The 24,874-nt window shown below is 39.0% G+C and overlaps 1 protein-coding gene across 3 annotated transcripts in view; it reads left to right on the top strand.

Annotated features, from left to right (window-relative positions):
* LOC143029766 (uncharacterized) overlaps positions 1-23,507 on the top strand; it is a 55,948-nt gene extending 32,441 nt beyond the window's left edge. For 2 of the 3 annotated variants that reach the window (XM_076192681.1, XM_076192680.1), the window contains exons 2-5: positions 2,662-2,937; positions 9,365-9,522; positions 13,146-13,538; positions 19,011-23,507. In XM_076192681.1, coding sequence (XP_076048796.1) covers positions 2,689-2,937; positions 9,365-9,522; positions 13,146-13,538; positions 19,011-21,144 — 2,934 coding nt within the window. In that variant the 5' untranslated portion in view covers positions 2,662-2,688 and the 3' untranslated portion in view covers positions 21,145-23,507. The remainder of the gene's footprint in view (positions 1-2,661; positions 2,938-9,364; positions 9,523-13,145; positions 13,539-19,010) is intronic. The other variant, XM_076192682.1, reaches the window with a different exon arrangement.
* Positions 23,508-24,874: the final 1,367 nt, after the last annotated feature.

Raw genomic sequence — 24,874 nt, 5'->3', positions numbered from 1 at the left:
GCAATAACAATAGAATTTATCATTTAAAGGATTAGAATTGTTAGAAACTGAGATGATGGTACATGAGTTGCTGCTTGTCGAAGTATATTAGGATTAACATAGTTATTGAAATTGAGTTTGAGTTTTGCATTCTGCCATGGATGAAAAATTAATTTTGTTACCCAAAACTGAATCTGGCAAGCTAAAGAAATGTTTTAGTTGCCTGGTTGGAAAAAGCAAAGGAGATTCTTGGTACTAATCATGTGCAGTAGTGTAGTGTTTTTCCCCAAATTGTATACCTTATTTTGAGTGCCTATTATTTAAATTTCAGGTCAAAAGAAGGTCAGTACAATAAACTCTGGAGTTGTAAATTCAAGATTAAGGTTTGCTAATAGATGAAACGACATAAATGGGCATAATCCATTGTGAAACCCTCCTGGTAACTTAGGTGATTTGCTTGATCCAGTTAGGTGGATTTATCATCCCACCATGCCAACACGTAGTGTCCGCCTCCAATTTTCCTCGGCTTTCACTAGGGAGTTTTGCCCTTCTGGATGTTTGGGGATGTTTTCTATTTTGGCTAGGGATTTATCCAGCTGGTGTTTGAATTAGTCCACTGAGCAACCCATTTTATCCTGGACCACTCTTGGATACAGTTGAATAGTCTGGCAGCTGTCTATCTGAAGCTGTCATACTATAATGTTCCAGCTCTGCCACATTGTCCAGCGTTAACAATGGAGCTTCTGCCTCATTATGAGGTTTGCCAGATTTGGCACTTTTTCCTCCATTATTTTCCATGGTGTATCTATCTCATCTTCTCTCCAAAGAGTAAAAATTTAGGGACTAGCCTTTCTGTTTAACTGTGGTCTTTTAAATGCTCTATATTTTTTGTGAATTGTCTCTGAATTTTCTCTAACAGATTTATTTCATTAGCACTGGTTGGACTGCATAGTCGGGAACCATAACATAGCCTTGGTATTACTAGGGACTTCGAGAGTGTTAACATTGCCAGTCTGTCCCAAGTTTTAAATGTTCTAAGTATCCAGCCAGAGAGTTGGTAACATTTTTTCCCTAGGATAGCGATATGCTCCTTGAACTCAGTTACTAGATAGACTTATAAAGAGATCTTGTACATGGTCCATGTTATTAATAAACTTTTGGCTGGGGTCATGGCAATTTCTTTGATTGGTCTCCTCCTTGCATCTGAAGTTGATGTATTGGAATTTTTTACCATTGAATTGCATATTGTTAACTTTAGCCTTTGTCTGGATCTGTCTGTATAGTCAACTGGTCTTCAGCTGAATTGATAGTTCTAAGTAGCTTTAGTGTTACCAGCAAAGCTAATTATGTTGCTACTGATTCCACAGTTTATGTCCATCATGAGGATAAGGAATAAAACCAGTCCTGGAACTGTTCATTGTGGGGCCGAGCTGATCACATTGCCTACTGCATTCTCGTGTCCCTCATACAAACTGCTTTCTTCCTGTGAGGAATTCAGTGACCAAAGTACTCACCTCTCCTGAAATCTTTAAGTCACAAAGTTTGTGCAGTAAGACCCTGTGGTTCATTTTGTCGAAGGTCTTGCTAAGATTGAGATAAATGGCATCTGTTTCTTTATTAAGACATGAAATGTTGTTTAATATTGAGTCGTAGCTGCCAAGCAAGGCTGAAAGGCATGAGCAACCCGCTCAAAAGCCATGTTGAGTCTTGTTCATTAGATTGGACTCCTTAAGATACTGTGTAATAGCAACCTTAATAACCATTTCAGAAAGTTTCCCCATGTGGGAGGTCGGACAGAGGGTGGTTATTTGGTGTTTTTCTGTCACCTTTATGAATTGGAACAATACCGTACTTGTTTTCAATGAGGCATGTGTATAGTTGTGTTTCAAAGATTCCTCCAACAACAGTTTTATAGGTTTCCACAATGTCAACATGCACTTTTTGAAGAGGAATGTACCCCATTTGGGCCAGAAGCAGAAGTTCCAAACTGAGCATATTGCTTTTTCAATACATTTTCTGACACTTTGATGTTATTTGGGCAATTTGAGCTCAAATCAGGGCCATTTTTTGAAGAACAGAGTGGTTATCAATTATTCTATTCTGTTTGGGAGCAGAGAAAATGTTTTTGTATTGCTTGTTTAGTACATATGTACATATATTCTTTAAGGCATATTGAATTGTATGCAACAGCAAATTGAGCTCTGATGAGTTTCCGATGAAGATTTTCAAGTCTTCTGAAGATCTCTCTAGCATGGAGAGGTAAAACTAAGTTGCTGATAGAAGCCATCTAATGGGTGGAACAGGATACAAGATGTTTCGCTAATCACAGTTAGCATTTTCAATTGTAACAAAAACAGAAAAGTGGGTGATTATAAAGTCAGGAGACTGGATAAAATACCCAAGTGTGACAGTATTGGAGATTAGAATGACAAAGTAGGGAAAGAGAATATTTGAGTTGGTAGAAATGTGATGGAATGTTGATTTTTTAAGTGTTGTATTATGTATAAAATCTGTTTGTGCTTACCAAGTCTAGCCATCTTGCTTTGTGGGTAATGGGTGATTGTGGATAAAGAAAACTTCTGTATATTCAGCACTTTCTTTTATGACTCAAGAAATTAGGGGCAGTAAAATTGTCATGTTTTGGCATTGATTTCAGCAGAAATAAATTTATTTTTCTTTCAGATACATAGAAATTAGATAAGAATTCAAATGGCACCCAAAAAGCTAAAGAAGGTACAAAACTTGGCCCATTTTTCACGATACCATTGTTTTCTTCACAATGTTGCTTGCAAGGAAATGGGAAGAGCTTTTTTATGGCTGTATCAAAGTCCTTCTCAGTGTCCGTGGGATTACCTGAAAGGAAAATATTCTAAATCCCAGATAAAAAAGTACTTTGCAACAATTGAAATTCAGAAGATGAAGAACAAGACACCTGTTACAAAAATGGACATTTCTCAGGTAAGAATTTTCTAAATATTGTAAAGATCTTTAATGATTTGTTTACAAATTATGTATATGCTGCATAAACAATGTACTTGTTGCTGTTCTGAGACATGCTTTATACCAAAGTTCCTAGATATAGATATACACTAAATGAATAGTAAATTTCAGAATTTGCTGGCAATGCAAAATAACATCTTCAAAACCCATCAACACTTTCACCTTCCATCTAGAGATGAAGGCCTAATGGGCTGACACTCTGCCTCTAGACTGGGCTTAAGATCTCAATCAGAACTTTTTCTTAAACCAATCATTTGATTCCTTCAACTAACCTTTGTTACAGGTTTGTTCATACTCAAGATGTAGAGGTTTAGAGTGACTTTCCATTTCTTCACAGCTGTGTTAGTATTCATAAATTCCTCCCAGTTTATTCAATTGAAAATTTTTCTCATAGGGCCTATGTACTTCAATGAATTTTTTGTATGTAGTGAGGTCTTGCTGGAATATGTCTCTCTTCTTAGTCCAGTCTCCAGATCAAGCCAGAGTAATTTGTTTCACTCGCTCTCATGACTCCCAAATATCTTTCCTATATTCCCGTTTCTTACATAAAGAGGTTAGTACCTGGGCACCTGCATTCCCAATTCTATTAACCAGCAACATAGAAAACAACCCAGGCCCATACACATACCCTGCATACACTAAACCCATAGATTCAGCAACAGAACCTGAAATTGTGGATAAAATCCAATACAAGACACAAATTGGAAAGAGTGACCATATACTCATTGAGACTGGACTAAAGGAAGAAATATACATGGAGAGAAATGAAAAGCATAGGAAAGGAAGATTGATATACAACAAAACGGACTTTGGAAAACTAAAGAAATTCTTCCAGAATGCAAATTGGGAAAAAATTTACATGGAAGAGACAAAAGTAGAAGAGAAATGGGATATCTTGATGGATAATTACAATGAAGGGGTGAATAGGCATGTACCAAGACAGAAGTTAGAGAGAGTGTACATTAAATGCTGGTTCAACAAAAGATGCAGTGAGGCAAAAGATAGAAGGGACAGAGCTTGGAAAAGATGGAGAAAAAATAAAAAAAACAACTGGAAAATGGCAAGTATATGTAAACTATAGAAATGAGTATGTTAAAGTGTGAAGAGAGGAAAAAAGGAACCATGAAAAGGACATTATAGATAAATGCAAAGAGCAACCCAAGGTATTCTATCAATACGTGAATGGTAAATTTAAAAACAAACAGGAAATGGTGAAACTACGCCAAGGGAATATAGAATACACAGAAGAATTAGAAATGGCTGAAGTCATGAATAATCACTTCAAGTCTGTTTTCACTAGAGAGAGAGCACAATATTGGGATGAAGGAAGCGAAAGGCGATCTCCCCCCCCCCCATGAGCGAGATAATAATAACACAAAAAGAAATAATGGAACTTCTATCAAATCTTGACGTCAGGAAATCACATGGCCCAGACGGAATTGCAAATTGGATTCTAAAACAATGCAAAGAAGAATTAACAGACAAAATACATAACATAATAAGTTGCCCACTTAACCCCTTCACTCCGGGCCAAAATCTCACAGGCAGCATTAGCTGCCAGACGTGCGATGTTGCGTCATAATACTTGCATTATAAAAAATAAAGTTACTGCTGTATTGCTCGTTCTCTTTCACCCGTGAATTTTGATAACCATAGAAAATATGATGAAGCCAGTTTACAGAGTATGGGGGTCACGCAGGTACAACTACAATATGTATATAATCAAGACGCCAACATTGGCATCCTCGCGTACCCACTTGCTCCTCATGACGCCTATGTAGGCGTCATCGTATCGAAGGGGTTAAAGAAGGAAAAATACCAAAAGACTGGAAAAAAGCTAACATTGTACCAATATATAAGGAGGAAACAAGGAAGAACCAACTAACTATGGGCCAGTCTCACTAACAAGCACTATAGCCAAAATTTGTGAGAAAATCATCAAGAATAGATGGGTAAAACACCTGGAAGACAATAATATAATAAACCCAAGACAATTTGAGTTCAGACAAGGAAGGTCATGTACCACAAACTTAATATGTTTCTACTCAAGATTAATAGACATAGTACAAGAAAGGAATGGATAGGGTGATTGTGCCTTCCTGGACTTACGAAAAGCTTTTGACAAAGTACCACACAAAAAATTGTTAAAAAAAATGGAACATATAGGAGGGATACAAGGGATCCTACTAAAATAGATGGAGGACTTCCTGATTGGTAGAAAGATGAGAGTAGTGCTCAGAGAAAAATATTCAGGTTGGAGAAAATGTTTAATACTGCAAGGATGTGATTGTGAAATGGCTTCTTTGCAGACGACGCAAACATGAAGAAAAGTAAAAAACTGAAAAGGATTGCAAAACTGCAGGTAATAAGTAAAAAATAAACTGGACGTCAAAAAAGATAATAATGGACGTAAAAAAGTAAAAATAGAAATTATTAAAAAAGTAAAAAGAAAATATCTAAATATAAATAACAATAAAAATTTTTGGAAAGAATTAAGAAAGAGATCTCAAAACTTGTCCTATGATTATAAACATAAAAACAAAAGAAACTAAATCTCAAAAAAATGGCAATTTTTACATATTTGTATGAATGATAGAAAAAAATAGACAAAAATGCGATGACATTACTGTAAAGAAAAAGAAAAGAAAGAAAAGCCACAAAAATGGCACCTGCACTTGGCAACTTGTTCATATGAGGAGAGATTGGCTAAAGTGAGTTTTACTCTGGAGCAAAGAAGAGAGAGAGGTGACCTACTGACCATCTACAGAATCATGAAGGGGACAGAAATATTTGATAGAGAGGACTTGTTAAACTGGGAGAAAACACAAGAGGACAAAAATAAAAACATAGCTACAGAAGAGATCTGAAGAAAAACAGTTTTCCACATAGATGGGACACTACAAAAGTGAATGAAAAAATAGTGTGCGCAAAAAACATAAATACACAACCATCAAATGCAACACATATCACTATTAGTCCCACCAAATATGTGCAGCAGTTACCAGCACAAACCAATACACAGGACTAGAACTATAATAAACTTATGGCAAGACTTATGCCCACAAACACATACTAACTATACTAAGGCGTTTTACTTACACAAAAGGTAGCTAAAGTCAAAAAGCAAAAATCATAATCCACCCCACACATACTCCACTTCCATTCACCACCCCTCCCTCCTCCCTCTTTTCTTGGCTTATTCTGCATGACTGGTCATCCCTGCATCTTGCCCATTACCCTGGGTCAGAAGCAATTCAGGAAGACACAGCACATCCACAGCAAGGCTGCTTAATTTAATTGGCAACCCCCCTCCATCCCCTCATGCAGAAAAAGAGAAGACAGGGAGAAATCCCTCCAGGCTGTGTCAATCCCCCCATTCCCCACCCACTCCCTTCCGTGCATCACAGCATTACCAGTACACAAGCATTCTCCACTCACCCCTATCATCTACCTTCTCCCTTCCTCAACAGACATCCCCCTCTTTCCTAATGCCCCTTTTACCCCATCCATCCATCTCATCCTTGGTCATCCCTTCATGTTCACTTCATCCACCTCTGTCTTCCACACTTCTTTTACTAATCTTTCCTCACTCATTCTTTCCATGTGTCCAAACCATCCCAACACTCTCTCATCAACCTTATCTCCCAACTCCTTTTCCACCCCTACTCTCCTCCTCACCTTCTTGTTTCTCACTCTATCCAGCCTAATAACCCCTACCATACTTCCCAAACATTTCATCTCACATTTAAACTCCTCTCTTCTCTTTATGTTCCATGTTTCTGCCCCATACATTGCTGTCAGCACAATCACCCCTTAATGCGGAGAGATACAAAGACGGGTCACCACGAGCATAGCTCCCCTCCTGTATAGTACTAGGTAAATACAACTAGGTAAATAAATACAATCTCCTCTAAGCATCCATTACCAAATGTCTATTTCTCATTATACTTTTTAATCCCCCAAGGTATTTACTTGCTTCTCTCAATCTGCATTCTACCTCCACTTCCACTCCTCCCTTTCATGCCACATCCACCCCCAAGTATAAAAGCTATCCACTTCTTCCAGCTTCTCTCCCTTACTACTCACTTCCAATTTGCTGCCATCCTCTCCCCTTGTACATCTCTTCGCCTTACTTTTACCCTTATTTATCTTTAATTTTCTTCTTTTGTACACCTTCCCAAACTCCATCACTAACTTCCTTAACCACTTCGGTATGATGACGCCTATGTAGGTATCATAAGGCACGATTGGGTACATAAGGATGCCGTCATTGGCATCTTGATTATACATATATTTTTTTTGTAGTTGTACTGGAGTTACCCCCAGATTCTGTGAACTGGTTTGATCATGTTTCCTGTGTTTATTATTACTCAAAGTAAAAGAGAATGAGTAACACAGCAGTGATTTTATATTTAATAATGCAAGTAGTGTGATACAGCATACATATGGCAGCTGATGCAGAGCATAAGAATTTGAGTTGTACTGAAGCTGTTAATCCTTACTCTGATCCTGGTACAAGTGCAGTGTCATCAGCAAACAACAACTGGCTTATCACCCATTTTTCTCTATTTTCTTTAACCATCTCCAATCCCCTACCCATAACCCTTGCATTTACCTCTTGTGCCACCCCATCCATGTATACATTGAACAGCCATGGTGACAAAAGTCATTCCTGGCAAAGTCCCACCTTTACCTCAAAACCAATTGCTCTCTCCATTTCTAGTTCTAACACAGGCTCTACTACTTTTGTAAAAACACTTGACTGACTGCTCTTAACAGCTTTCCTTCTACCCATATATCTGCAAAACCTCCCACAGTGCCTTCCTGCCTACCCTGTCATAAGTCTTTTCCAAATCCATAAAGCCCCCCCCAAAAAAAAAATCCTTACCTTTCCCTAAAACTCTCATATATCTGCCTTACCACAAAATCTGATGCACACAACCCCCTACCTTTCCTAAACCCTCACTGTTTCTCACCAATTACTCCCTCAGTTCCTTTTGTAATCCTTGTAGTCAAAACCCTCCCTTAAACTTTCCCAACTACACTCAACAAACTGATACCTGTGAAACTACTACACTCACATTTGTCTCCTTTTTCCCTTATAAAGTGGAACTATACAGGCACTCCTCCAGTCCTCTGGCTTTCTACCCTCTTTTAGACAAACATTAAATAACCTCACCAGCCAGTCCACCATCACTCCACTTCCCTTTTTATAGACATCCTGCATGACACCCATCTAACCCAGATGCCTCACGTGCTTTTGCCTCATCTTTTCTTATTTCTCCATTTTCCTCATTCATCACTGTCATTCTCTTAGTGCCTCCTACTGCAAGTACCTTTCCCTCCCAATCCTCCTTCACATTTAGCAACTCCCTAAAATACTCTGCCCATCTTACTCTTACTGCCAGCACTTCATCGGCACTTTTTACCTTTTTTTTCTCTTCATGATTTGCTTATTTCTTATCTTCTATGACTTTTGGTTCATTCATCCCACCACTCATGAACCTTCCTTCTATTTCCTCTCATCCTCCTTGTTCCACACACCAACTTTGCACACCTTGTGACTCCCTCCTTGAAACATTCCCATTCTTCATCCACTCCTAGTTCTACTCTATCCTTCACTCCCTCCCACTCTTCTCTCAGTTTCTTCTTGTACTCCTTTTTTTTCCTCATTTAAGTAGTTTACTCAAAGCACTTCCCTACCTTCTTCTCTTTCTTCATCTATCCTCTGCTCTCAGAGGTGGAAGGGGTGAACTTGAGGGAAAGACCGATAATGAGAGGAATGGATGCTGTGAAGGGAGCCCTTGAGTAAAAGGGGAATGTCTGTTGAGCAGGGAAGGAAGACAGCAAGAGATGGTGGTGAGAGGAGAATGGTTGTGAATGGACCATAAATTGATGTGGCCCGTAGGGATGTCTTGTCTTCTCTGTTTTCATGTGAGGGTATGAGGAGGGAGGGTTGTCATATTCATGAAGCAGTGGGGCCCTGTTGTGGATGTGCTGTGTCTTGCTGCACTGTATCTGATCCAAGCAGTGGGCAGGAGATAGGTATGACTCTTCATCTAGGAGGAGCTAAGACCAAAAAAAGGAAACGAATGGATAATGGATGGTTGTGGGATGGGTGGATGTATTGGATGGCTACCTTTTGTATAAAGTGGGAGTGGCTGTGTAGATAGATTACTTAATGACTGCTCTCTTGCTTCAGACATTTTTTATGACACGTTTAATATTACAAGGATTTTTTCCTCGTATTAGAGGGGTAACTGAGTCAAAACATACACCCACCCAACACCCTAAGTGGTATTGACATTGATACTGTTGTCATTGTAAGTATACTAATGATTATATTGATATTTGTTATTACAGCATTTGAATTTCTCATTCACAGATATTCGGACTAATGGAACATACTTGTGGTTTAGCCCCATTTGGTAGTAAAATATGGAGGGAGCCTAAAATGGTTGACGAGCAAGAGAGTGTGGAACACATGGCTTATTTGCTAAAGGAGCAGCGTAACAGCCTGGCACATCAGCCACAGGAATATTGGTAGGTCCTTATTTTTAGAATTATGTTTTGAAATTGCTATACAGTATCTTTTTTTAATTTCTTTTTTGTGTATTATTATTTCTTTTTCTTTTTGGGTGGTGTAATTAATAAATGTTGCCTAACATTTCATTGAGTGGAAACTGCTCCCACAATGATTAGCAACATTCCTCACTGATCTCTCTGAAGAAATGTTGGATTGTTTGTGTTGTATGAGTGTCGAGTGGTTTCTTTGTCACCAACTAGTAAAAGGAAAAGAACAGTTGCAGATTGTCTGCTCATGTTATGTGGGAAATGGAGGAAAGATATTAAAGGTTTTGGGGCCAGAGGGCTGTTTTATATGTGAACATTGGTTGCTGATGGTGCACCATTGCTTGATTGGCTACTCTTAGATAGTGCTAGTGAATCTTCCAGATATTGAGAGGCTGACACCATATGTGCACACTTCATTGACAGTGGAAATGGGACTGTATCTTTGCTTCAGAAGTAGATTATCTGCCTTGATTGGATGCAAAAACTTTGTGTGTATAGAAAAGGAACAACTAGATGTAGGATTTATTTTAGGAAGAATAATGGTGATTCCAGCATATATAAAGAAGCTTGGCAAGAGAAATGTTGGTACGAGTATCAAAACAAAACAAAAAGGAAGTTTGCATTAATGTGTACTGAATTTGTATATATTTAAAGCCAGTGTGACCAGCTTTATAGATTTCCTTTGTTTGGACAAATTTAAGGAAAATGTTTGTGAGAATAAGTCTATACCAAAGGCTCCCTTATAAGGGAGATGATGATGATGATATGGTTTAACGTCACATACTCCCCCCCCCCCATCGTAAGGCTAGGATGGTGCCCCTCACAGAGGGCTTTGTAGCATGGAATTTAATGAACCATGCCCTTGGTTCAACTTCGCTGATGGCAGGATTCGAACCGCCCACACCTCGACCTTCACCGCAAATAACGATGCCCTGACTTGTTCAGCCAGCGAGCAACATAAGGGAGGTAGCAAAGTTAAAAGCCACGCATGCATTCTGGTCCCATCCACCACAATTCTATTCAAAAGTCCTCAACTGCACACATTAGTCTAATTATATAATACAATATCTGCCAACTGATTGCAACAGTAACAACAACAACAACAACAACAATATGGCTACACACTGTCAGGTTCTTTCTCCACACTAAGGTAGCAGGTCAAGTGGATAATCATAGAAAACTGGGCTGAAGTGGGTGGAAAAACGAAATGTGCAATTTCAAGTATCTTATTATTTGAGAGCACATGCTAGTATTGAGTGTAGTGGAAATAATGTTGGGAGAGTTGACTGATCTAGTTTAGAGCTTATTTAATTGAAGGGTTCTGTTCCTCTCCTTCCTGCAAGCCCTCTTTGTACCTCAATTATGATATAAGCACCTCCTATGGGATGGTACTGACTTAAAGGTCTCCTGTTGGCATGATTTATTATTGTAGATCTGTAACTTATAGTTCAGGTAATTATTATTCTTAAGGCTTTAACCCGCTAAGACCGACGGCCGAAAATTTAGCAATCTCCCAGTACCGCAATTATCATCAAAAAATCAACTCTTATGAATTACTCTGGAAAAAAAATCTGCTGTTAGTAGACATGACAATGCATCATCCTACAAGTTTTTATTGCTCTACTCACCATAGTTGTCTCGGAATAATTACCGAGAGTTGGAGAAGATTGTGGTAGCGGCAACTCTCCGCCTCTCTGGCGGTGGCACGCAGTGCTGGGTGGACACGATTGGCTTCACAGAATCCCGCTTTGCCCGACCTCGTGCACTAACAACAGGGGTTGTTGATGCCGTTTTTGGCACGTTTATGGTCACCACCAGATGCATAGTTGTAAATAAGTAAATACGTAAATACGTAAATACGTAAAAATTCTCGCCGTGACACGATGCGCACGCCTCTCACAAAATTTTGCGGCACACTGGCTGGCGAGAGCAGTTTACTTCCTGCTAGCCTACAGTACTACCATAGGACTACGTCATGGCCAAATATAGCAGTGCTACCAATTTTAGCGCGGTTTTTATTAGCGCTGAAAGTAGCTGCCCCATTTAAGGCCTGTCGGACGTTTGCGATGCAGCCCTATTTAAGGCCTGTCGGTCTTAGCGGGTTAATTTGTATTGTTTGTAAGTTATAATTAATTTTCTAATTGTTGGATACCATGCTATGGAATTAGAGTAGCTCTTGATGAGTTTTTCTTTCTATTGCTTGAGTCTTGTCTCCAACTATTCTAATTATGTTTGTTTCTTTATTTTCCTTTAATATAAAAGTATTTTGTGTGGGGTGAAAATCATGCATGGTAGATATGAGATCAGTTATTTTAGGGTGTTTTTTCAGTGGAAGAGGTTGAATTAGTATGAGTAATGACTGTTGCTTTTAGTATCATTGATTTGAGAAGTTGAGGCTCCATGATATGTCTGGTAGTGGTCCTTGGGTCTTCTCATAATTTTCTTTAGGCAGTGTCTTTGTTGCAACAATGTGGGACTTTCTGTGTCTGACTCTCAGTTGGAAAGGGTGTAATTGCCAGTTATCAGTTCTTATTTGAAAAAGTAGAGAAATACAATTGAAGTTGATAGATATTTTGGGCCCAAACAGGAATCTGAATGGCCACCTCCAGATGGAGATTAGGTATTGACAGGTTTTGGTGATAGGTGGCAGGGAGATGATTCTGTCAAGTATTTCTCTTGTAGAAACTTGTTATTGGTCTCTCTCAGAGATTGAGTTGAACAGGCTGACCTGAGGTGGTTGGGTCATGTTGCAAAAATTTATGAGAATAAATGTTCTTGAAGAATTCATGAGTCAGTGGTGCCATGAGTAAGAGCTAGATGTAGACTAAGGGAAAGATGAGTGAATGAGATAAATGATGTCACAAGAGCTCATTGTTAGGATGATAAACAAGTAGAAAATGTGACTGGATGACAATGATTTTAAGGAAAAAATTATGTTTAGATTAGGCATCCATAGAGGGGTGCACTAGGGATGAACTTGTATTAGTGCTAGTAAAGAAACACTGCTTCTGACCCAGGGCGGTGGCAGGGTGCAGGGATGACCCGTCATCCAGGAGGTGCTCAGATGAGAGGGAGGGTGGAGGGGTGTGGAGTGTATTCAGGGATGGAATGGGTGGGAGTGATTTTATGCCTTTCCCTTTTTGACTACCTCCCTTGTAAGGGGGAAAGAGCCTTGGTATGTATGTATGTATGTAAAGAAATAAAGTCCAATTTTGACATGGTGAGAGAAGGGAGAATGAAATTGTCACACATTATGGGGAGTGAAAGATGCGAGAAGTTCCTCTATGTTTAACCACTTTGCATTGAGGTAACAGTTTATAACTTGAAGAAGAAATAGTTGTACCTTTTCTTGACAGCAGGAGAATTATATAGTGCATTTTAAGAATAAACAGAATTTGTCATGTAATAAACAGAATTTGTCATGTAAATATCAACATGCATGATACCTGTGATATACATCATTGCCATACACGAAGCAAGTCGTACTAGTTTTTAATCTTTGAAGGATTTATTTATTTTTTCAATTGTTGGTTTAAGGAAGTGTTTTCATTTGTATGTGATAATATTAATTCTTTGATTACTTTTTTTTTTAGGTACTTGTCAAAGATGGATCTCTGTCGGCTTAAAGAAAAAGTAGCTCATCAGATTGAGCTTATGTTGAAAGATGCTGGAAAACGAAGTGGTCAGAGTAATGAAGACGTTGCAAGGGCCATCCTGAAAATGAAATCTGAATTGGAGGACTATGCCTGTATTTCCTTGAATGAAGATGATGATTTGTCAGACTTTGTTGAGGATGCAAGAAAGGAGTTAATCAAGAGCTTTGGTAGCATTGCTGAACCGTCCTTTTTTGTGGCTCCCATATTCTTCAACACAAAAGACTCGTGTAATGTTACCCTGTCAAACATTCCAGTTCTTCAAAAAGACAGTACCAAGTCTGTTGTTCTTATGACAGGCGATTTGGGCATGGGCAAGACCATCATTTCTGAGTAAGTTTGCCTGTGGTGAAGATGTGTTCATATATTCATAAGTTCATAACTGTAATGTAGATGAACAGTAATGTGTTTTTATATTATAAAAGATTGTTACTGTATTAAGAGAACATATGAATTTATTAGAGACTGATGATGGTTCTGTTAGAAGGATGTTAGAGGTCATCCCCTGCCACCAATCTTCGAACCCCATTAACCACTTCCATACGGTGACGCCTACGTAGGCGTCATGAGTAGCAAGTGGGTACGCGATGATGCTGACGTTGGCGTCTTGATTATATTTATTGTAGTTGTACTTACGTAACCTCCATTCTCTCTGAACTGGCTTCATCATATCTTCTATGGTTATCAAAATTCATGGGTGAAAGAGAACGAACGATTGAGCACTGACTATTTTTTATAATGCGATTATTATGACGCAACATCGCACGTTGGGCAGTTAATGCTGCCAGACGTGCGATGTGCCCCAGAGTGAAGAGGTCAACCTTCATACTTTCATTCAGAGGTGCTGTGCCCCGAAGGGCTGATGCATGGTCTTTGGACTAGTCCCAAAATCTCTCTTTATCAGCTTTAACTGGGAGTAGAGGTAAACTGTTGGGTGAGGGAAGCAAGTAAATGTTTTTGGGGAACGAAAAGGGTAATGAAAAATAGGTTTATGGGGATGGATTTGAAGAAAAAATTAGGGAGAGTTGATTGTACTTACAAAACTGAATGGGGCAAAGATTTGGAATTTAAGGGAAGCAGAATGGAGAAATTGAAATGTGTTTGAGAAGTATAGTAGGGGTTATGAGGACAGATAAACTGAGAACTAAGGAGGTGAGGAGGAGAGTGGAGGTAGAAAGGGAGCTGGCAGAGAGGGCTGATGAAAGAATACTGTGATGGTTTGGGTACATGGGAAGAGTGGGTGAGGAAAGACTAGCAAAAAGATTATGGAAGGCAGAATGTGAGGCGAAGACCTAGAATGAGATGGATGGGGTGAAGGGGGTTGTGATGGGAAATGTCTGTTGAGCAGGGTAGGGAGAAGGCAAGAGAGGTGCAAGTGAAGAGTTGTGGATGGACCATATAGTAATGTGGTCCAAAGAAATTTCTCATTGTCTTTATTTTTGCCTGAGGGTAGAGGGTCACCATGTAACTGAAGTGGTAGGGTTCTGCTGTATATGTGCTGCATCCTGCTGTGTTGCTTCTGATCTGTGAAATATGTGAGAGATAGGAATAACCCTTCATCTGCAAGCAGTTAAGATAAAAGGAAAACAGTTAGGTCAGTTGGTCAGTCTGTTGCCCCCAATCTCTCTTGCAGAAGATCAGCATCCTTCAGGTAGCTGATAACAATCTCTGGGTAAGAACATAAGTCACTCTAGGAAGATATATTGTGTTGTTGTTTAGGGATGATTAGTTTGGGGCATTGAGTATGAAGTGTTCTATGTTCTCTATGTGGTGGTTGCATCTAGGGCAGTTTGAATCTGTGGCCAGGACTTTGTGTTGGTACTGTTTTTACCACAATTGGGTGACAGATGTGGGACGGGCAGGGCATGCCTTGGCTGGCTGCCTCCCTTGGAATAGGGAAGAAGCCTTTTGTTATATAATTATTATATCTATTTGTATACTAAAGGCTTCTTCTCCCTTATAAGGGAGGTAGTCTTTCAAAGCATGCACCCACTCCCACCCATTCCACTTCCATCCTCTTCTTTCCCTCTCATCTCAGCTCCTCATGGATGAAGGGTCATCTCTGTCTCCTGCCCGCTGTACAGGCCAGAAGCAATCAAGCAAGACGTACATCCACAGGAGGGCCACTACATATACGTAGTGACCATCCCTCCTTATCCCCTCGTGCAGAAAAATAGAGAAGACAGAGTGAAATCCCTTTGGGCTGCATAAAAATATCCATACACAGCCATTCTCCACTCACCCTTATCCCCTACTTTCTCCCTTACCTACTCAGCAGACATTCCCCTCTTGCTCAAAGCCTGTTTCACCCCACCCATCCATCTCATCCTTGTTTGTCCCCTCAAGTTCATTCCATCCATGTTTGCTTTCCACACCTCTTGGAATGATCTTTCTTCACTTTTTCTTTCCGTGCGCCCCAAACCATCCCAATAATTTTTCATCAGCCCTATCTGCCAGCCCCCTGTCCACCCTTGCTTTCCTCGTCACCTCCTCATTTCTCACTCTATCCAACCTTGTAACCCCTACCATATTTCTCAGACACTTCATCTCAAACTTATTTAAACTTCTCTTTTCTGCCTCTCTTAAATTCCAAATCCCTGTCTCGTACAGTGTCGTAGGCACAATTGTTCTTTCATATAATCTTCTCATTGCATATATTTCCAGATGGCTATTTCTCATGACTCTTCAATCTTCCAAGACATTTACTTGTTTCTCTCCTATGATGTACCTTCATCCCCACTCCTCCATTTCCTGCCACATGTGACCCCAAATACTTAAAACTATCCATGTCCTCCAGCCTCTTTCCTTTAATCTCTTCAGTATGAGTCATATTCTTGTGGACGGCATTAACTGCCTGATGTACGATGATTCGATAATGCACCACAATACTCATGTTATAAAATATAAAGTTACAGTTGTGATAAGATAAGAGGGAGGGTGGAGAGGAGTAGAGTGTATTTAGCGATGGAATGGGTGGGAATGATTTTATGCTTTTTTCTTTTTGGCTACCTCCCTTGTAAGGGGGAAAAAGCCTTGGTATATGTATGTACAGTTGTATTACTTGTTGTCTTTCACTCTGAGTATTAATAACCATAGAAAATGTGATCAAACCAGTTCATAGAAAATGGGGGTATTGGCTGCATGTTATTGTAGGGTTAAAAGCTGCTAAGTAGCATGTAGCTGATACTTTAGTCTATATGGGGTGCCCCTATGGACCAGAACCACACATCATTTTGTCTGTGGTAGAGAAAATTTCTATTCATAGAGAAATTGATACTTTATTATACTGCACGAAGGGATTTCTCCCTGTCTTCTCCATTTCTGCATGAGGGGATGGAGAGGGGGGGTTGCCGATTTAATGAAGTGGCCTTGCTGTGGAGGTGATGTGTCTTGCGACACTGCTTCTGACCCAGGGCAGTGGGCGAGATGCAGGGATGACTTGTCATCCAGGAGGAGCCAAGATAAGAGGGAGGGAAGGGGGTGGATGTGAGTGGAGTATGTAGGGATGGAATGGGTGGGAGTGGATTTTATGCCTTTGTTTTTTGGCTACTTCCCTTGTAAGGGGGAAAGCCTTTGGTATATGTTTGCAAGATGCCAGTGTGGGGATGCTCAAATACCCATTTGCGCCTCATGACACCTATGGAAGCATTATCATATGGAAGGGGTAAAGACTTGCTTCCAGCTTGCTATGACCCTCTCCCCTTGTACATCTCATCACCTTACTTTCACCAACATTTACCTTCAACTTTCTCCTCTCCCATACCTTCCTAAACTTTATCACTAACTGCCTTAATCCCTCCTCAGATCCTGCCACAAGTGTAGTGTCATTAACATCCAACAATTGGCTCGGCTCTCACTTCACTGTCTCTTACCATCTCCATTCCCCAGCCCATCACCCATGCATATACCTCCTGTACCACCCCATCCATGTACACATTGAACAGCCATGGCAACATGACACAGCCCTAATGCAGCCGCACCTTTACCTCAAACCACTCTGTTTTTCCTTTTCCAATCCTAACACAAGGTCTACTACTCTCATACAAACTTTTGACTGTCCTTAACAGCTTTCCCTCCAATTCCATATATCTGCAATACCTTCCACAGTGCCTTCTTGTTTACCCTGTCATAATCCTCCTCCAAATCCACAAAGGCTCAGAAAGTATCCTTACCTTTTGTCGAAACCATCTCACAGATCTACCTTACCACAAAAATCTGATCCATGCATCCTCTACCTTTCTTGAACCCACACTGGTCTCTCCCAGTTATTCCCTTTGTTCCTCTCCTATTTCTCTCAATTAAGAACCTTCCATAGGCCTCTCCAACTACACTTAACAAACTGATCCCTCTAAAACTACTACAATCACATTTGTCCCCTTTTCCTTTGTAAAGTGGAACTATACAGGCACTCCTCCAGTTGTCAACTAGGAAAAGATATAATCAAGATGCCAACACTGGCATCCTTATATACACACTCATGCCCCACAATGCCTATTTAGGGATTATTGTTTTGAAGAGATTAAACAACCTCTCTGTCTAGCCCACTATAACTATACCTTCCTTTTTTAGACACTGCATGACACCCATACCACTCAGGTGCCATACCAACTCACTTCGTTTTCAAAGCTCACAGTATGGGGTTACCGTATCTAGTAGGAATTTTACATGTTTTGGTGTGTACCGTGTATTTTATGTCCCCATTGTTTACTGGTAGTAACTAGTAGGTAAATATTTTGATTTCTGAACCTAAAGAAAAGGTAAGAGTTCTTCCTAGCCTTTCTTGTCATGTCTGGATTTCAACCTAACAAGATTATTACTTGGGTATAGGTCGACCCCTAGGTTTTGGCCAAAAAAAAATTCCTTAAGATTTCGACCTATAGACGAGTATATACGGTACCTCATCTTTTCTTATAACTTTCATTTTCCTCTCCCATCAGTCATTTTCGTAGCACCTCCCACTGCCACAATCAATCCCCCCCCTTATCTTTCTCCACATTCAACAACTTTAGAATACTTTACCCAACTTCCCCTTACTAACTTCACTTCCATCAACATATGTTCATCTGCACCTTTTACATTTTTCTCTGTGCCTGAATCATCTCCCTTTCACTCCCTTAACCTCCATCCAAATCTTTTTATTCTTTTCAAAATGTGTCATACTCCCACTCTATCATGCATTTGCTATCCTCTTTGCCTCCTTTATCTTACATTTTGTTTCTCTTTTCCTTGTACCTCTCACATGCTTCCCAAGTCCTACTTTCCAACCAATCCCTAAATGCTCACATCTTCTCCTCAACTACCATCTTTACTTCATTATTACACCACTCACTAATCTTCCTTCCATTCCCTCCCATACTCATCATTCCAAATACCATCTTTGCACACCTTGTCACTTGTTCCTTGAAACAAACACATTTGTCTTCTACTCCTGTCTCTACTTCTGTCCTTCACCACCTGATATTCCTTCTTTTCCTTCTCATTTAAATTGTGTACTTGGCACCTCTCTATCTAGTCTATAGATAGATTAAATACAAGGAGAACTGACAACCAGTATCAGCTACCCATGTACTTTTTCAACTGGAGATGTAGAAAAGATCCTAACCAAGATACAGTCCAAAACTTTTTCCTGTGCAATCAGAGATTTGTGGGAAGGCCCAGTTATTATTGGCAGTTGATATGAGGGTGTGGGATACTAAATTGTGAAAGTTGATGTAACAATTGATTGACTAGTAGGGTTGATTATGTGATGTAATTTCTGTATTGAAATTTGTCTCGGCTCTAATTTCTAATCTTATTTACTTTCAGATTTTTGGTAGTGGAGTGGCTAAAGAAGAAAAACGGTGTGTTAGACTTACAGCAGTATAGTCTACTATTTTTTGTTCGCTGTGGAGGAGTTATGCCATCAACTTATGAAGACTATGTAAGACGAACATTAAGAGAGACTATAGGTAGATATGACTACCATAAAGCAATGCAAGCTTTATATGATATGAAGGTACTGTGGATAATTGATGGATTGGATGAATTGAGAGAACGTGCAAATCTTGTCAGGGACCTTATCAGTATGAATGCTCCAAATCATAATATTATCTTAACTTCAAGGACTGAAGTGGCTTGGGATTTCATTAGATCCTATGAAGGAACTATAGAAGGAGAAATGATGCAGGAAATAATGATAAGGGGATTAGATCCAAGTCGACAAACTGCTTTCATTAATGGATTGGTTTCCAGATGTTCTTCCCAACCACTGAAAGAAACACTCAATGTTTTAACTCGGTTGCGTTCTCTACCGCAGCATTTACAGTATGAATTAACAAATCCCTTGAAACTATCTCTTTTCATTCGGAATCCTCAGACTGTGATGGACATATCTTTAGGATCATTATATCGCAACATCTCAAGGAACTGCATGGATGATGTGATGAGGCGACATAGATACAACTTTCCATTTATGGCTGATAGGGAGCTGTATGAAAACTTAGAACAATGGTTTCAGTTTCTTTGTCAAACTGCTTTCCACATGGTTCAAGAAGGAAGATATACAGTTTCTACAGAAGATGAAGAAAAGTTACTCAAAAAGTGTAGTAACCTTGGTCTCTGCTCCAGTATTTGTTTGTCTGCATATTTGCAACATTATAGAGACACAGAAGGGAAAACTGCTCGGCGTTTCTTGCATGGTAGTCAGCAACGATACCTGGCAGCATGTCATATTGAACACGTTCTTACTGAAAGTCCTCATTACTCAATTTCTCAAGCATTATTTCCATGTAGTTTAATTTGTACTAGTTTAACAGAGGATGTAGAGAGCACGGGTAAAGAGCTCACTCAAGTGGTAAAAACAGATAGTGTTATGTCCAGAATAAGAAGAAAGAGTGGAGAGAATAAAGGAGTGCAAAAGAGGAAGGGTAGTCTAAGTAGTTTTCAGAACCTAGCTAATTTCAGTGGTGTTTTTGTCTTTGTGACAAGTTGTCTCTCCATAAACGGAAAATTGACAAGATTGCGGATGGATGAAATGTGTGACCTTTTGCTAGAGAGTGGAATAGATGAGAATGACACAAATGTATGGTTTGATGTTGTGAGAGAAGGTGAGTATTCTGACATTGTTGTGGCTGCAGTTGCTGAGGCTATATTCCATGAACGTTGGTCTGTTACTGATGTCCACATTACTGCTGCTTGTCATCTTATGTGCAATGTCTGTCCTGATGCACTTGATGTCTTGGTAATGGGGAAACCCAACCTTATACCCAAATTGAAAACATTACTTCAGAAAGCTTCAAAACATGATATTCAGGTTAGCATTAGCTTGTTCAGTCATTTTCATTGTCCCATAGAAAATGATTGGTCAGATGAGTACCTTGAGATTCTCAGTATGTCTACTAAGGGTACAAAGTTGGAGAAATTTGAGGGCAATCTTACACCTGATGGTATTAAGTTACTACAGAACTTTAGAGAAATAAATTTCTTATCATTGCGTGTAATAAATGTAAAAATTTTAGAAGCACTTAGCAAATTCCCCTGGATAAAAGTAAAAAAATTATTATTGGCTGTCAATGTTGAAAAATGGTGTGCCAAACAAAAGTTATCGAAACTTCCCTGCCATAACAAGACTATTGTTTTAGCTCTTGAGAATCTTAGTGATAAGAATCTTAATGCACCTACATATTCTATATTCCAGATAGCTACAACTTATGAACAGATAATTCTCATTGATTGTGCCTTGTCAGATGTGGGATTGTTAAAGTTGATATCAAATTTAAATAAACATGGTGTAAGTGCCCGAAGTCTTCTAACCCATTCTTCAGAACCAGGGGCTCAAGCAATCGAATTTCAACCTTTTCCTCCTCCAAAGAAGAATATGAACAAATTTTTGCAGATTTGGCATAAAGATGTAGAAGTTGAGGATTCTGTTAATGGTACAGCTAAGAAAAGTGATACTTAACCACTTCAGTACGAGTCAAATTCTTGCATGCAGCATTGGCTCCCATATGAAAAGTGAATCACACTATTTGCAGTATAAAATATAAAGTCACTACTTTATTACTCATTCTCTTTAACTCTGACTAATGATAAACACAGAAAATGTGATCAAAGCAGTTCACAGAATCCAGGGGTAACTCATGTACAGCTACAAAAAAAATGTATAATCAAGAAGCAGATGCTGGTATCCTTACCCACTCGTGCCTCATGATGCCTATGTAGGCGTCATCATACCGAAGTGGTGAACCATATCATCCCTTCCCATGAGTGCATCTTGCTAGACATGAGTGAAGATTATCCTTGTCCAATTTCACCCCCATTACATTTGGTCCTTTAATTTATTCTCACTTAAACTGTGCAAAGACTGTGCCACATTACGTTCCCAGCAGCAAGGTCAGGTCATCATTAGTTCATTCCTCTCATGGAAAAGGTTGTTGCCTTAGTTTATACATTGTTCTTAAGCTCAGTGTCACCCACATACAGTTTTGTTTGTTCAGCATTTTGGCCGCAATTCCATAGGTTTCATTAGCATTAACTGTTCATAAATTGTCCTAGGGTATCTACTTTCATCTATCTCATAATATTAACAAAGCACCTCAGGTTGGCCTGTTTCACTTTGACAATCCTGTGTGTACCCTAATTTTCTCAAATCCTATATATTTATTATTATTTTTTTCATATTTTGTAACCTGTGACAGTGCCGACAACACTGTATGGGGTGGATATATGGAACATAAGAAAGGAAGAGTTTAAATATGTTTGAGAAGTATGGTAGGGGTTGCAAGGATGGATAGAGTGAGAAATAAAGTGGTGAGGAGGATAGTGGGGTGGAAAAGGAGATGGGGGATAGGGTTGATGAAAGAGTATGGGGATGGTTTGGACTCATGGGCTGAACAAGAAGGGGATGTCTGTTGAGGAAGGAAGGGAGAATGTAGAAGATATGGGTGAGTGGAGAATGGCTGCGTGGATACTATGATGCATGGAAGGGAGTGGGTGGTGGTTAGGTTAGGTTATGTGTTAGGTTATGGGTTAAATTATATGTTAATGATATTTTGATGCAGGCAGAAGGGATTTCTCCCTGTCTTCAATGTTACTGCATGAGGGGACAGAGAGGGGGATCACTCATTAAATGAAGTGGCCTTGCTGTGGATGTGCTGTGTCTTGTTGCATTGCTTCTGACCCAGGGCGATGGGTGAGATGCAGGGATGATGTGTCATCCAGGAGGAGCAATATGCGAGGGGGAGGGAGGGGTGGAACGGGTGGGAGTGGAATTATGCCTTTTGACTCTGGCTACCTTCCTTGTAAGGGGGGGAAAAAAGCCCTTGGTATATGTATGTATTCTGTAACCCCATGTGTAACACTGAAACACTTCATTTCAACTGCCTCTACACCATTTTTCTCAAGTACATTCGTCATCTAGGCCTCACCCACGTACATAACTTGACACAACTTGTTTCAAGCAGTCCTTTCATTACTTCTGACTTACTTTTATTTCTCTGTGCCACTCCCAGGGGATCGCTTGTCTTCCTCGCTGTCACTGTATAGAGTCTTCCTCTATCCTTCCACTTTGACATATGCAGTGAGTCCTCCTTATACGGTAATTCTTTATCTGGTAGATTCACAGTTACGGTATTTGGTAATTACTACCTTCGATTCTATTTACGGTAAGAAAAATTCACAGATACGGTATCTGATAGATATTTTGAAGAGGAAAGAGCAGGGAGAAGGTATGTCTGCCATATCCTATTATTACATGTTATAATGGGTTTGGTATACGGTAATTTCAATTTGCGGTAAGGTTTTCAGGAACACATATGTACCGTATGACGAGGACTTCCTATATCCATTCCCAAATATCTATAATTTAGATATCTAAAAACATATATATCACTGTGCTGTCTATAATCCTGTACTGCATATTTGTACAGGGTGTCCAAAAAAGAATGTACTCATTCTTTGAAATGATTCATAACCTTTTCAAATCCATTGGGCTGTATTATCAATTGTGTCTGGAAAATGATGGTCATCAGTTTGAAATTAAAGAAAAGTTTAGTCTTTTCCCCCTAGTCTAGTCAAATTCCCCCATGTGTTTGCCACTGTTCAAACTGATGACCAACATTTTCCAGGTACAGCTGATAATGTAAACCAATGGATTTCACAATTTTATGAAACCTTTCACATTTTTTTCACTCTATATTTGATGATGGGTTTCCCATCAAGGGTTGCCAGTAGGGTTGTCATCACTGTCCATCCATTTGCAAAAAAAAAAAAAAAAAAAAAAGTCTGACTAGTTTTCCTGCCTCATTTCAAAGGAAGCAACTCTAATAAGGGACAGTATTTTTTTTAAATATATATATATATATATATATATATATATATATATATATATATATCTTTATATAATATATATATATATATATATATATGTGTGTGTGTATATATATATATATTTTTTTTTTTAAGAAAAAAAAAAAAAAAAGTCTGACTAGTTTTCCTGCCTCATTTCAAAGGAAGCAACTCTAATAAGGGACAGTATTTTTTTAAATATATATATATATATATATATATATATATATATATTATATATATATATATATATTTTTTTTTCATTGATTCATTTGTATTTTATACCCAGGGTTATTTTTAGTACTGATGTCCTAGATTTGGTACTTTTGTTATGAATACGAAAAAAACATTGTTATAGGGAGGGAAGCAGAGAGCTGCTTTGGAATTGAGTGAATTTTGGACTGAAAGGACTGCTTGCATGATTTCTCATTGTACCTCAGAAGGGAAAGAGGACAAATACGAGGCAAAACTGAGAGAGATGAAATTTCTTGAAAGGGAGGGGGGAAGCAGGAGTAGAAAATGTAATGGGCTTGTTTCAAGTAGAAAGTATTCCAGTATGCAAAAATAGTATGTAGGCTGAGGAGAATGGGTGGTAACAGAAGTAAAAATAGTAATGAAGAGGGGTAGTAATGATTATAAAAACTACTTATTGTGAAGATTTGTCTTTTGACATGAATACTCTGTGGCTCTGGTGTGAAGGAGTGCTTCTAAAGTCCATAAAGTGATGACCACATAAAATGGGCAGCTGATACCCTAGTATTTTTTTTTCTCCAGGTTCTTGATCATGTAATTCCCTTGTGTTTAATCCTTGAAACTCTCCATATGATGGTTCTTCAAGATAGACAGCAAAACTGCCCATTTTCAAAAGCCGTTAACCTCCAAACTTTCATCAAGAGTTGCCTCTGGAATTGTCCCAAGATCTCGCTGTATCAATTTCAACTATATTTCTTGTACTTTTTTTACACATGGAGAGCTGGCAATTGGCAATTGTTCTCCTTTCCCTACAACTTTAAGCCAGTGACATAAACAGTCCCATGCTATAATTGTTGCCTCAAGTTTCAACTAGTAGAAAACCCGGAGCCCCACAATGGCCAGCAACAATCTTCAGGATCTCCCATAGATCTCTTGATGAAGAAACTTATGACTATTTTCCATGTTGTATTTACCTGTATTTACCAAATTTACCTAATTGTAGTATACAGGAAAGTAGCAACGATTGTTGGGTCTTGTCTTCTATTCTCCAATTTTCTAACATACCTAGACTCAAATTCATGTCCAGTTCCAACTTAATCCCTATTCTTGATTTCCAATGATCATATTTAGATTTAAAATATGATAATTGGAAA

This window comes from Oratosquilla oratoria, chromosome 11 (genome assembly GCF_046742065.1).
Source record: "Oratosquilla oratoria isolate Oo_2021 chromosome 11, ASM4674206v1, whole genome shotgun sequence".
In the NCBI taxonomy this organism is placed as follows: domain Eukaryota; kingdom Metazoa; phylum Arthropoda; class Malacostraca; order Stomatopoda; family Squillidae; genus Oratosquilla; species Oratosquilla oratoria.
This window is presented reverse-complemented; position numbering and strand designations above follow the sequence as displayed.